Genomic DNA, 14,747 nt, shown 5'->3' with positions numbered 1-14,747 from the left:
GGAGGATGTCGTGGTGAACCCTCTTTCCGGCGGGGAAATGGCCTTCCTAGCGGCGGTGGGCAGGTGGGCGTCGCAGGGATCGGCACGGTGGCGGAAGGGGTAGTGCGCGCAAGGGGCGAATCTGGACATGGAAAAATCGTTTTCGCCTGGCAATGGTGGCCCATGCGCCGTTTTTCCTTCCGCCGGAGCCCCCAAGCGCCCCCAGTGCATTGGTTCAGCCTGAGATCGCCGAGCCAAAAAAAGGGGCCGAACCGGCGGAACTCAACGTCCTGGGGGGCCGACTGGGGGATTTTTTCGGCGCTGACGTAAAAAATCTCGTCGGAGGGAGGGGGAGGGGGAGGGCGCGAGTGGAGATGCTCTAAATACTACCTCCATCCCACAATATAAGACTTTGTGCATGCTGAAACACCTTGCAAAAATGTCTTGAGATTGAGGTAGTAGTAACTAAGAATTAAGATAAGAGTATTTTTTATTAAAAAAATAAGAGTATTTTGTTTGAGGGATTAAGATAAGAGTATTACTTACTAACATGCGAACATTCACAGGGCCTCCGCTGTCGCGGCATCGCTAATGAAATCAAGTGGACTTCTCAATGAAGCCTCGAATTATTGTTGCATGGGGTACACTGGCCACTATTTTCTTGCTCTCAACTACGGGTTTTTTTGCTTATGACCCTTGCATTGGAACTCTTGCATATCAAGCAATGTCCACGACATTTAATTATTTACTCCCTCTGTAAACTATTGTAAGACATTTTTGCAGTTAAATTTGAACTACAGACTGAACGACGAAAACATCTTATATTAGCGTACAGAGGTTGTTTTTTTGTTACTACACTAGCTAGTCATATTCTCATGTTTTCCCAACCTGGCATAGTTGACACAGGATTGATTGTGTGGCGCCACAAGAAATTCGAAAATACAACACCAGCAAATGTTATTATTATTAGGCCATTATGTTTGCTGTGTGGAAAAAAAATCTAATGAAAATTTTCTAGTAGGTCAACATACAAACGATATCAATTTTTGTTAAGTTCATTAACAAATATTCATTCAAAGAAATGAAAACTAGCTCCCAGCTACATAGAAGTACACTATTCAGCTGACTTTCCATTGATCATCGATTCACTGCCAAGAATCTCCAACAAACAAGTTCCATAACTCAACGAGCTGCTAGGGCCAAAACCAGGTCCAGATCAGAGGTCAGCTTTCTTGACAAGCTTTGTATAGATAATGCGACCATCCCTTGAAGAATTGCTCTCGGCAAGAGCAATTTGAACCATGTCCTGCAGACAGTGAACAACATGCCAGCGTTAGATGCCGGAAAAAACATCCAAAAGACAGCCGTATTTCATCAAAACAAGAACCGTTATTAGTGTTCTGCATGATGTAAAACCCACACGACGTATGCATGTTGCAGCTCACCACCCCCAAAAGTGCAAGTATATCCAATTGACAGATACACCATATTTTTTTCCATTGTGCACTCGCTAATCGTTAATAGCTAACTATAACCAATCTAGGATGTAGACGTATTCTATCAAGCTAACCAGAAGTTAAAAGGTATCCATATTGAGCTGAGAACAGAACTACTATAAATCGTATATACACTTTTATTTCTTTAAAATTCCTAAGGATTCCAATACTGTGAATCAAAGGACCTAAGGATCCAAATCCTCCAAAAATCCTATAGAATTCATTTGAATCAAAGGAGCATTTCAGCAAGAGGTGGATGGAGTTAATAAGTGGGTGAAATTTCAAGACCAGATTGGAACAAATAAGTATCAAGTTCCAGAAGATATGATTACAAAAGATGGCATGGAATCCAACGAACAGAGTCAAGAGACTGACCTTCACATCCCTGTTGGATAAAAATTTCCCCAAGTTGTGAAGGATGCACCTTAAATCATCCACCTGCATTTGTAAAAATAATAAGAATAATGCCTTCACGTATCCAAATGACGAATTGCTTTCAAAAGAACAACGGTATCGCTTATTACACTACCTTTATATAACCAACTCTGTTTTGGTCGAAGTACCTAAAAGCCTAAAGAGGGAAAAGAACATATGTTAGCAATAAACTGGGATCCATGTAATAGACAGAGTTTTAACGTTTAATGCAACTCCTAATCTCTTATACGAGGCAGCACAATGTACCTGCAACAGGTCCTTATCAACCACATCATGTTTCGCTGAATCTCCTTTCTGTGATCCAGATATCTTTCCCTCCTTACCAACAGATTTCTCTTCAACTTCTTTCAAATCTCCTTTCTCTGCTACAGACTGCTTGTCCTCTTCTGTTTTTTCCAATTTAAGATTCTCCGTTGTCCTCTTTCCATCATCTTCTGCGGTTACCTCTTCTGGCTTGGTTTCTCTTTCATTTGAGTTATCCTCATTCTGCAGCAGAGGTTAATGAAGTGACACAGGTAAGCACAGTGTACTCATAACTAGTTTCACAGCACCTACAAGCACACATTCCTTCTATGTTTTCTCCACTTTTTGTTCTCTTTATTCTTTGTTTGCTCGGCTGCTAGCATGTACTCATCCACCATAGTAAGCGAGTAGCTCTACCTTTATTCTTTGTTTAACTTGAATTTTCTATCGTTGAAAAGGCAGTAGAGAGAAAACAAACAGGAAGTACTTTGATCTCACATCTTGAAAATATAAATTTTACCCTTACTGCCGTATTTTTTGAATTATTTATATAAACTCGCCATATCCCTATAAGGCTGTTTATGAAAAATGCCATATCCATGTCGCGTGTCCCATCATCCCAGTGCCCGCGTCCCCATATCAGTGATTCCTACGTATTACTTTCACTAGAGAAATCTCAATATCTGTATTTCTATATTTATAGTGGTGTAAGCTCTCAAACATAATCCAGACATAAAACTAAAGCAATTAGCCTTGACAAGTGAGCTAACACTACTCCACTCCACAACAAGCTTTGATGAGTTGGTGCTTGCAGCTTCCCACTACCCTTCAATTCTGTTGGAACTAATTGGAAATGCTCCACATGTAGAAAGCTAAAATTCCATATTTTGGAAATACATTATTTGAAAACTAGTGGAAAATTCTAAGTGAATTTTACATGAAAGGGAACACAGGCAAATCAACAAGCATCCATGCTGTTATGAAGGAAAAGATCGTCCGCTAACACAAAGAGTAGTTTCTTAAGCAACACGAGCTAATAGACAGCCACTTCGCAGTTGTGTATATTATGTGTGGTGCAAAAGGGTACGGAGGATATATGTGTGCATTACCTGTGCTTCTGCCGGCTCTTCAGCAGTGGCATCATCCATGTCCTCGTCGCCCTCATATTCTACTTCATCGGGATCTTCTTCATATTCAGGATCTTCTTCCTCCATTTTCTCATCAGCTTTAGGTTCATCATGGGCAGCTGCTGACTGATCTGCATCAATCTTTTCCTCGCCCTCTTTCATCATTTCATCCTGGGCAGCATGATCTGTACTCATCTTCTCATCATCCTCTTTGACCAGTTGCTCATGGGAAGCTGATGAATTATCGCCAATTATCTTTTCTCCACCCTCTTTTATTGTTTCATCATTTTTACCTGGGTTACCTGAGGTACTTCCAGTTACATTCTCATCAGTTGTCTTTAGTCGCTTCTCCAAGGATATTGTGTCTTCCTTCTTTAGATCTTCCTCTCTTTGGCGCTTACGTTGATTCCTCCTCACAACATACTGCCTGTAAAGTTTCTGTGCAGACAAAACAAGATATATGAGGAAAACTGAAAACAGATCACTACCAAAACCTACTGGATGCAGCTCTTGCTTCCCTCATGAAGCAACCAATTATTTGCTTTAGTACGCTCCACAAAAATTACCATGAACTAACAGGTTACAAACTTCCAAGTCCCAATTTGGACCATTACAGGGAACAATTATCCTAAAGTTTGGTAACTATATTGGTAGAATGGAGTCGGATTCTCAGTTATGCCCAAACTACCGGACATTTTTCTTGCAAGCATACTCGGCTACCAAACTTCAAAGTTAGATGGAAGTAGACTTGAATGAAAAACTAACTGCTGATCGTGTGTCAAAGCTTACAAAGCATAGACAGAGCACAAGGAAGTTACCTCAAGAAAAGACAAGATCACACAACCCATTCTGTACTGAAGCATTTCGCTGAAAGACTCGGCAAACAAAGAAAGCTGAAAAGTAACAGAAGAACATATCAATCATAAATGTCAAGCCCCATGAGCATCACCACAAAAGCAATTTAGTAATTTCTTTGTGTTATGCTCATAAATTAGGTTAGCAGCGAAAAATACAGGACAGAGATATTTGCTGAAGAAAAAAATGCAGAGGTAGTGATCTCTTGTAATGACAATTAGCAAATTATTACAGAAGCCAGAGCAGAAAATGGACCTCAAATACAGACTCCTCTGTATCATTGGCGGTGTAGTCCAGGAGGCCATCCAATGAAAGGGATGTTGAACGGAGCTGCAAATGAAAACCATTCAATAAGATCTCGTGGGCAATAAGACCATGCTTGAATTATAGTTTATAGTACTATATGAAATAAAAAGATAACTATATAGCATGATGGCCATACTTTATATCCTTTGCTCTTTTTGGCCTGGAGAATGAATCCTGGGTGTTTCGGAGGCTCATCAGACTTCTTCTTTTCTTTGGTGTCAATGGGCGACTTTTTCTTTGAGTCCATCTTCTGGTCTTTATCCTTTGTTTCGTTGTCATCCTTTTTCTGGTCACTCTTTTCGTTTGTTTCATCAATTTTCGGATCTTTCTGTTCTATAACTTCCTGCTGGTTAACATTATCTGTATTTGCCTTTTGATCATCAGTCATTATGTCTCCCTTTATCTCCAGCTCCTGTTCTTTCTTCTGATTTGAGGTATCTTCAGCAGGAGTTTTCAATCCTTCTTCTTTCTTCTGGTTTGAAATATCTTCAGCGGGAATTTTCAATCCTTCTTCCAGCTTAGTCTGTGAATTCCCAGCATCAGTGACGCCTTCAGCAATCTTCTCCGTTTGAACATCCACATCTTGTTTACTTGCTTCAGCAGGTGCAGCAAGGGCTGTTGGCTCAGTCGCTGAAGCAGGAACTTTTCTTTTAACAATCCTTCGAATGACCTTCTTCTTCCCAGTTTTCTTAGCCTCAGGCTGTTGAACGATGCCAGCTCCCGCCTTCTCTTTCCCAAGATCCTCACTTTTCTGTTCAATGTGCTTTTGGACGGTTTTGCTCGCAGTTTCTGCCACGGCATTCTTGTCAACCTGAGGCGATTTATCCACTGGAGCTTCAGCAGTTGGCTTTTTTCGAACAACTTTCACAACCTTTTTTATTATTTTCTTTCTCATGGGCTTTTTATCCTCGGTGACATGGTCAACAGAAGCATCACCAGAAGTGTTCTCTTCAACAACCCCCACGATCTTCTCAACTTGCTCCCCAACATTGTCATGATTCTTCCCACCATCACCAGCAAGATTGACATCTCCATCTTTGCCCTGTTCTTCCATATCAGCATCAATTTTCTCAATCTTGGTAGCACCATCACCCTCCTTCAGTTCCATTTCAGCATCAATTTTCTCAATCTTGGCAGCACCATCACCCTCCTTCAGTTCCATATCAGCATCAATTTTCTCAATCTTGGCAGCACCATCACCCTCCTTTAATTGATCATTCGTACTTTTAGCCTCGTTTGGCTCCTCTAAAACTGCTGACAAATAAACAAGGATTAATTATTTTATTCATTAGACAAGGAAAAGGCAGTGAAATGATAAATGAGGATCTTTCAAACCTTGTTTCTGTTCCTTTGGATCACCTGGGCTCTAAAATGCAACAGGAAGCAAGAACCATTAGTGCCGTTTCAGAAGAAAACAAAGTATGTTATAACAGTAACCACAAGCTTACCTTTTCCTTCATAATCAGTTGCTCCCTTTCTATCTTTGATTTTCGGTATGCAATCCAGTTGTTCCTCCATATATCCATAGATGGTACGCATTCCGACAGGTTTGGCACAAACAGTACAGTAATTTCTTTGTGACTAAAGAGTCCATCATTGCCAACTCTGTTGTAATGGACCTGCAGTATAATGCGTGTATTACATTATGCTGATGACTTCAGCAATAATAACATGCCATGAAAAGCAAATGACTAATTACTGGAGTAAATGCTCTCATATTATCCTATGGAAGAGCCAATAATCCACATACGAGTAGGGTTTGATATCGCATTTGCAACTGACCAGTTACCAGGCATAATTTCTAATATTCTGACGGTTATTAGCAGAAATATCCTTTGGAATATTGTCATTTCAGATAGGGGAGATTTTAAAGCACAAATAGCAGAGAAATGCCAAACAAATTAACAAGAAGCAAACTGATTGGTAAAGAGCCATAATGTAAATGTGCACTATATAGTTTTGGAATAAAGCATATAGGAATATATGTGTTTGCGCTTCTACGATTCAGAAGAGAATCCGGTTATGACCAATTAAATAGAAGGTATATGAATATGATGGGAGGATGGTGTTTTCCATCTAAAGAAGACTATATTCAAGAAATACAGTTCCTAGAAGGTGCTGAGATAGATTTACAAGTACCTCGAGGAAACGATTCCAACTGGTACAATTAGATAGATCGACTTGAACCAGCTCCTTCACATATCTGTCCAAGAAGCAGGGTTAGTAGAGTTGCAAGTCATCCATGGTACATTTACTTGATGAAGGCATACCTGATAGCAGTTCGAATCAAGCAAGAACAGTCAGCCAATGGATCTCCACCATCAAGTGCTGCATTCCAAGGGCCTCCAATAGCAAGAAGTGAACGATCCTTCTTGAATACAGCAAATTTTAAGATATTGTTCAAGTGCACCACTCGTTCCTCAGTACTTCTCATCGATGTTATGTCAGCAAAGGCACCATTGCTCATACCGCTCATCAGAAGTACCTGCGCATGGGCATATATGTAAGCACAGAAGGAAATTACTTCAAGATGGTTGGAGTTACCTTGCAAGGTAAAGACAGCATAACTTAAGTGCCTCTATATCCGGCCAACGTGAGATTGATTTTTTCTTTTTTGGATTACTTAAAAGCACTAAAAGCAAAACTCAAGCCATTGTCAATCCCAAGACAGACTCTTGTGATTTTTTACAATATCAGATGAGCATAAATGCAATGGAAACATTCCTCCAGTTTCAACAAAAAAAGATTAGGCAAAGGCTAGGGGGTGAGCACACGATGGGACTACCATGGAGACATATAAATCGTAGCACCGCAATAACTATATTACATATGCAACATAAAATTGTACTAGCACAACTTTATTTTCTGAGACGTCTCCATGTCACAATGTGATGGAATGATGAAGACATATTTTTCATGCAAGGGAAATTCATCCTACCAAAAGCTAGAACCGGACTAGCATTTCTCAAAAGATTGCTCAAGTGGCAAGCATGATCCAGGGGAAGACCATAACACCCCTAGATAGTGCAGGTCAGCAGCACAGGTTGCACTTCATGTACTTGCAAGCAATAATTTTCTACAAACGTGAGTATTGATGCCCACGACAATTATACCACATGCTTTCTACAAATATTGTTATAGCATGTACAATGACATAATTCATTCAAATAAACACTATCTCTACTTATTGCGGGAGCTACTACTCAAATCAACTACAACTTAATGTAGTTTATACTTCAAAATGAACGCAACATTATAAATAAAAAGACCTTTGCATTCCAAATGGTTTCAGGGGTCTTTATGCTTGATGTGTTCTCAGAAGAGACCAGTGCGCTTTCATCAGCTTTATCGTCATCTTCACAGATGGCATGCTCCAGACTATTTTACAGCAGTGGCAGCAACACAGTATAAAACATGCCATTAATAGGAAGCTCAAGAACATTTAGCAAGAAAAACAATAGAACAGTACATGTATCTACTTATGTAGTCCCAATAGAAAAACATACCTCACTGGTGTATGCAGTGAAAGATTTAGGCTTTCTTTAGCCCAGTTCAAGACAATCTACAGAACAAGTAAATCACAATTAAGTAAGGCAAAAAAAACTACAGTACCATGATTTCACGTTGAGTTTTGATCCTCTTTCTTCGTTTAGAAGAGTGCTGGACCATCAACAGTCATGAATAGAATGTCAAACCTTAGAAAAATCTGGAATAACTGATAACCTAGGATATCTTTTTGTCAAAGATAAACAGTCTCTCTCATCATCCACCAACCGAAATGGCAAAACCTGCACCAGACAGCCCAATTAGCAACGAGTTCCTATTGGGCATCAGACTAAAACTGCTGCATAACTGAACACACTAAATATGATATTTGCATATAAAGGAGACAGAGAAAAATGGAGGATGGAAGACATCTCCGTGATTGCTCAATCATATCCACTCTGGTGCAATCTATGCTTAAGGTGTGAATAGTCTTCCAAGTTATCCAAATTGGAAGAATAAAGAATGAGAGATCTTGAGACAAGTGGTAACAGAAAAGAGAAAGTGGCTAGGAAGGCAAAAATAAGGATTGGTGTAGATAGATGGGTAAGTGGAACCAGAATCTCTCAGATATTAGTTCCGAGAGTGGACACATAAGTTCGCAAAGATCTCAGGCTTTACAAGGACAGCAGTAAAGGAAACTGGAGACCAGAGTGCATCAAGGAGGCACGTATAATTAATACTATCAATTGATTTTCGCAAGAACACTGTGACAAACACAACTGTTTGTTTACCTTGCACAAATAATCTCTCTTTATTTCTTTAATAGGTGAACGATGCCTTCAGGACAACAAACGAAAGTGTTAGTTTAAAAGGCTGCACCAAAGACGAAGCGCATCCACAAAGCTATAGAGAACATGGAGACACCTATGCACAGCATCACGTCGAGGTGAAAGGCGCCGCAAAGGCTTCTCAGACCTAACAGAAGAAGAACGTCGTCGATCACCAGGGGTTCTAGGTGGAGTGCGCTCACGCCTTGAATCAGCTACATGCTTCTTGTTCCGCTCCCTCTCCTTCTCGCGGCGCTCGCGAAGACGTTCTCTTTCGTGTTCCCTTTGACGCTCCCGCTCCCTTTCTCTTTCGCGTTCCCTTATTCTTTCACGGTCCCTTTCCCTTTCACGTTCCCTTTCTCTTTCACGGTCTCTTTCTCTTTCACGGTCTCGAAGGTCTCGCAACTCCCGTTCGCGCTCCCGTTCAAGCTCCTTTTCCCTTTCAAGTAGCAGATCCCTTCGACGATCCTCATCTCTTAGATCCAGCTCACGACGATAACCAATCCGGTCAATTGCACGTTCATCAACCATGGAGATGCCTTGACGTGCACGGGGTAAGATGTTGTCACGGTAATCAGAATCTGAAGATGGATGGAGAAGGCCTTTCCCCGAGGCATAGTCACGTCCAGGGGGCAGACTCATCCCATAACCACTGCTTGATGATCCTTGCCCATAGCCAAGACTATCAATGTTTGTCCTAGGGGCGCCTCCCAACAATGAAGATGTCTGTTGTCCTCCATATGGAACATTCCCAAGAATGGACAAGTTGCGATGCTCAGCTTCAGCCCTTCCATATGTACCAATTTCCTGAGATTCTTGATGGATTGGAGCAGACCTTCCTGCAAAGTAATCGGCTTGTCTGCCAGAAATGCATACTTTACTCAGTGCATGTGCTATGTTTTGTTGCAGTGATAAACACACGAAGGATCGCAAATTTTAGCTTTCCAAAAGTGACGGTGAGATACATTAAAATAACTAACAAATTTTAGTCCTAAGAAGAGATGTTTGGAACATGCACATAGTCATTCATTTGATGCACTTTTTAAACTGAGAATGATTATGGTCTACCATGTGGATAAAAAACCTGAACAACATATAAGACCTGGCTGTGAGCTAATGTACCTCATATCAGACACAGGCGCCAACTGAGCTTTCAGAAGTGGCTGATGGCGCATTGTTGAACCCTGAAAAAATTAGCAGAATAGAAATAATTATAGGCTATAACAGACACCATTAAATGGCGCAGAACGTAGTTTTGTAAGGGAAAGAAGAACGCTACCTGCTCCACACGGTCATGAATCTGAGATATAAAGAAGTGGTCATAAGATTAAGTTTGCTAAATTAAATAATTCAGAGGGGGGGGGGGCCCAAAAAAAAGTGAGCACACATTATAGACCTGATGGGCTGCAGGTATATGATCAGGGTATCTTCTATCCAAATCAGTAAGGCCATCCCTCCTGCCAAGATTAGCTGAGTGTTCACCATACATTCTTCTCTCTGATGTGTAATCAGTACCATACTGGTCTAGCTTCTGTGCATATCCACGCACAGCCATATAGTCATCGTTTGGTCTTGCCAAGTTAGACCCTGCAGATCCAGACGAGAACTTGGATGACTGAGATAGTGAAGATGTATGAGGTGGCAGGCTAGGAAGACTAGAAGAATCCGGACCTTTGCCACCAACTCCCCCAACCTGCAAAAAGTTTATTCAGATATTCAGTTAAGATATCGTGCACAGAACTCATGAAACAGTTGTGACACTTGAAACTAAAAGGAGGTGAGATCTGACCATGGAAGAAAGCAATCAACATACAATACAGCTGAAACAAAGGGTTGAGATCGACATTGAGACAAGGCCTAAAAAATACAAACTGAGAAATAACAAAAGAAAAGGACATGAATGACTTAACGCGTTAAATCTGACAAAATGCACAAAATCACAAATATTATGTGAAGGGAAGTACATATAAGTTTAATGCCACACGAGATAAATTCAGCCCAGGAACAGCTTCTTTACCTAAAAGAGTATGTTTATATCATTATTTTCCCAAATCATTTGATTCCTTCATATACAGATAAGCTATGTGTGATACTATGTGTGATACAGATAAGCCAGCAAATTATTCCAGCACTTGATCTGTTTTCTGCTTCGAGGTACTACTAGGACAACAAGTCAGTTAACATAGCCAACTCACATGAATATGCATTCCTTGTCTAAAAGAGGCCCCAATTTGTGAAATTCTGAATGCTGAAATGCTCTAGCATTGCTTGTTTCAGAAATATCGAATATGACATGCCTGGTGCAAGCTCAGTTATTTTGGTAGTGCATCATCATAAATGCAATGATAATTGGTAAAACCATATTCTACTCTATCCTGGCATTAATCAGTATGGTAGGGGCATTCACATAAATGAAATGATAATTGGTGGGATCTATTATATTTTGCCATATTCTTATTTGGGAGACAAGAAAAACTTACGAAATGAAACAGACATCAAATCACCTGGTAATTACGCGGCACAAAGAATGAAACAGCAACAACACAATGCTGACCTTGGGCTTATGTAGCTTAGATAAGTGCTACAGAATCAATCCATTGTTTCCTATCTGTGGTGGAAAATCAGAAATATATCTAGTTTGCAAAAACCCTCAGAAGTCTCTAACACCACTAAACAGTCCGGGCATGATCTGACAGACCTATGCAGGGGAGGGGCAAGGTGGAGGAGATGGCTTGAGGGCAAGCTTTACTTGCAATCCTTCAGATTCTTGCAGTTTTAAGCTGAAGCTTAAACCACACTATCAGGATATAGAATGATGCATACCACGTACATAACTAGTATGTTTTGGACATTGGGTAAGCTATAGAATGGCATCTTTCAGATCAATATTCTAGTGTGGACTAATAGATTATGACGGGCAATAGCATCAGCCACTCAAAAGGGGCATATGAGCTAGATGCTGCATCATTGCTACTTATCTTTCAGGATCTGTAGAGATCTGGTTCTCATTTTATCCCACAGGGCCATTATCGATTCCTAGGTTTTTTGGACTAACAGAATTAGTGACCTTATAAACATTCCAAAACAATTTAGGCACACTTCCAGGATGACATGATACTAATTGCTCTTGATGTGGACAAGGGAAAGGATAAACGAAAAAAAAATCAGGTCCAGGAGGACACCTTAGTTTTACTTGGGTTCAGACAGCAACATTTTAGAAAAATTTATTTGAGCTAGAACTAATAATCATGGCCAGCCTCTTCAGCACTGGCCAAACCTAGTGCTTTCTTTTATCTCCGATGTCCATGTGGATACATCAGATTTATGAGAGCATGAAGCTGCGCAGTTTTACTAACCATTTGCACTCCAAAGGCATCTAACTGGCAGCTAATAACCTTCATTATTTGCCTTTGTCATAAAGATTCCCCCTCTACATACACCGCATCAACAACAACTCACAGAGCAACTTAAACAGTAACAGTAGTGAGCATGGATGGCATTAGGAGGGTAACATAACAAATTGCATAGTGAAACCAATTCTGAAAAATATTCACGAATTGCAGTTAGTTAACCACCTGCTGTGTGCCATACACCGACGCGTAAGGCCCTCCATACTGCCCAGCAGCACCCTGTCCGGCACGGGCACCTGCCGCAGCTGAGGCCCCAAATCCACTGCTACCAGGCTGCAAGCAAAAGTAGGGCAAAAGAGCGCAGGTTTTTGCGCACATAAAAGATGAGAACCTGCCACACATCTGGATATAACAACTAAGCAGATACCAGATCAGCGCATTTTTTAGAGACATACGATTTGGCCGCCGTAAGATTGCTGCCCGCCGTACGGTGGTTGCTGCCCGTAGGGATTGGGCCCTTTGGGCGGAAACATGGCGGACGAGCCCGCCTAGGGATTACTGCGCGCGGGGTCGCGGGAACCAACGGGAATCTCGCGAACACCAGGCCCTGCGAGACAAACCCTAGACATCACACCATGAACAGGGAGCGAACTAGAACCAATCCGGCCGAGACATGGATGCGAGCTGGAGATGGGTGGAATCACAAGATTTGTGCGAGGGCCTAGGGCTTACCTGTGGAGCTGGAGGAGGACGCGACGTTGGAGGGGGCGAGCTCCCGCTCGGAGAATTTCTGGAGTGGGAGAGCTCGGTAGGCTCCGGTGGAAGAGGGGCGAGGGTTTGGCGGCGGCGAGGTGGGACTCCGTAGGAGCGGCTCGGGCTTGGCTTAGCCTATTTATCAAGGAAGTCGGACTGAACGAGAAGTGTGTTCATTCCGGGGGGCTCGTTGTGGGCCTTCTGGCCATATAGGGTTCCAAAAAAAATTCAGGTATCCCCTAGAAAAAATACATTCATTGATATTTTAAACTTGCCTAAAAATATATTTTAAATGGAAATATTCTGTTAATAATAGTACGAACAACCTTTTTCTATAGACATGGATACAACAAGAAAAACTTTTAAAAAGAGTACGATAATTTCTTGGTTGATGCGTCTGTCGCCGTCCGATCGATGTGGCATGGAGCATCGCTTTGTTCCCGCGTGAAGTTAATCCACCTATTTGATGGCGTGGTCATGGTACCGTCTAGCCGCGCGCCTGAAGCTGATTCATCCCCGTGACCGTTTAACGATTCCATTTTGTTTCTACTTCACACATGATGCTTACTGCTTAGCCACATAGCTACACATGTATGTGTTGTTACAAATATCTCAAGCGAAAGCACATAGAAAGCACGAAACGAGAATTCCATAATACCATACTCTTGGCGTTGACTGTCAGTGTTCGTTGGATTTTGTACTAGCAAGCTCATGGAGTCATGGTTGCTTGGAACACCCCCACCCCCCCCCTAAATCGTTGCTTTGGTGTAACAATGTTTAGAGTACCATCCTTTATACCGCCGCAGCCGTCGTCGAAGCATATATACCACTGCAGCAGCATTAGAGCAGTCGGGTTGTTGTCGTAGCATCGTCGAACCATCTGTGCCATCATCACAACATTGACATGGCTGGGAAGCACGCCGTCACAACATCTTCGAAGTTGTCGGGCCTTCGGCGCAGCATCACCGTTGTCGTCGAAGCACGATGTCGTTGCATGGCCGCGATCGTTCGAAGCACGCCCGTTGTTGCAACATCATTGAGGCAGACAGGTTGTCATCTTAGCATCGCAACCATCAAAGCACACCACAGCCGTCAAAGCATGTCGTCGCATCATTGAAGCGGTCGTGCTGCTGTCACTGCATCGTTGTAGCTGCTTGAAAGGAATGGTTGAAGGAATATGCCCTAGAGGCAATAATAAAGTTATTATTTATTTCCTTATTTCATGATAAATGTTTATTATTCATGCTAGATTTGTATTAACCGAAAACATAATACATGTGTGAATACGTAGACAAACAGAGTGTCACTAGTATGCCTCTACTTGACTAGCTCGTTGAATCAAAGATGGTCAAGTTTCCTAGCCATAGACATGAGTTATCATTTGATTAACGGGATCACATCATTAGAGAATGATGTGATTGACTTGACCCATTCCGTTAGCTTAGCACTTGATCGTTTAGTATGTTGCTATTGCTTTCTTCATGAATTATACATGTTCCTATGACTATGAGATTATGCAACTCCCGAATACCGAAGGAACACTTTGTGTGCTACCAAACGTCACAACGTAACATGGTGATTATAAAGGTGCTCTACAGGTGTCTCCGATGGTACTTATTGAGTTGGCATAGATCAAGATTAGGATTTGTCACTCCGATTGTCGGAGAGGTATCTCTGGGCCCTCTCGGTAATGCACATCACTATAAGCCTTGCAAGCAATGTGACTAATGAGTTAGTTGCGGGATGATGCATTACAGAATGAGTAAAGAGACTTGCCGGTAACGAGATTGAACTAGGTATTGAGATACCGACGATCGAATCTTGGGCAAGTAACATACCGATGACAAAGGGAACAGCGTATGTTGTTATGCGGTTTGACCGATAAGATCT

General features: G+C 41.6%; 1 protein-coding gene across 4 annotated transcripts; it reads right to left on the bottom strand.

Moving 5' to 3' along the window:
• Window positions 1–911: 911 nt before the first annotated feature.
• On the bottom strand, window positions 912–13,037 carry LOC109753113 (protein SHORT ROOT IN SALT MEDIUM 1). 4 transcript variants are annotated; one of them, XM_040394191.3, is made up of 24 exons: window positions 12,837–13,037; window positions 12,560–12,711; window positions 12,330–12,437; window positions 10,426–10,447; window positions 10,151–10,341; window positions 10,034–10,054; window positions 9,877–9,938; window positions 8,852–9,613; window positions 8,719–8,764; window positions 8,137–8,229; window positions 7,948–8,003; window positions 7,711–7,819; window positions 6,712–6,926; window positions 6,581–6,644; window positions 5,890–6,060; window positions 5,777–5,807; window positions 4,578–5,695; window positions 4,391–4,465; window positions 4,099–4,173; window positions 3,263–3,718; window positions 2,157–2,396; window positions 2,005–2,046; window positions 1,851–1,913; window positions 912–1,285 (listed from the first exon to the last, which is right to left on the bottom strand). In XM_040394191.3, exons 2-24 carry the CDS (start codon window positions 12,635–12,637, stop codon window positions 1,196–1,198), a joined length of 4,188 nt encoding a protein of 1,395 aa, XP_040250125.1. In that variant the 5' UTR covers window positions 12,638–12,711; window positions 12,837–13,037; the 3' UTR covers window positions 912–1,195. The 4 variants fall into 4 exon arrangements, with proteins under 4 accessions (XP_040250125.1, XP_020167628.1, XP_040250124.1 ...); XM_020312039.4 differs by having other exon boundaries at window positions 4,578–5,692; XM_040394190.3 differs by having other exon boundaries at window positions 10,151–10,447.
• Window positions 13,038–14,747: the final 1,710 nt, after the last annotated feature.

This window comes from Aegilops tauschii, chromosome 7 (assembly GCF_002575655.3).
Source record: "Aegilops tauschii subsp. strangulata cultivar AL8/78 chromosome 7, Aet v6.0, whole genome shotgun sequence".
NCBI lineage: Eukaryota > Viridiplantae > Streptophyta > Magnoliopsida > Poales > Poaceae > Aegilops > Aegilops tauschii.
The sequence above is the reverse complement of the archived record's forward strand: the minus strand, read 5'-3'. Positions and strand labels throughout refer to the sequence as shown.

Coding starts and splice junctions, on each gene's coding strand:
- LOC109753113 (XM_040394190.3), bottom strand. CDS start 12,637: ATGTTTCCGCCCAAAGGGCCCAATCCCTACGGGCAGCAACCACCGTAC. Junction 12,438..12,559: donor AATCTTACGGCGGCCAAATC/GTATGTCTCTAA, acceptor TTTTGCTTGCAG/CCTGGTAGCAGTGGATTTGG. Junction 4,466..4,577: donor AAAAGAGCAAAGGATATAAA/GTATGGCCATCA, acceptor TTTCATTTGCAG/CTCCGTTCAACATCCCTTTC.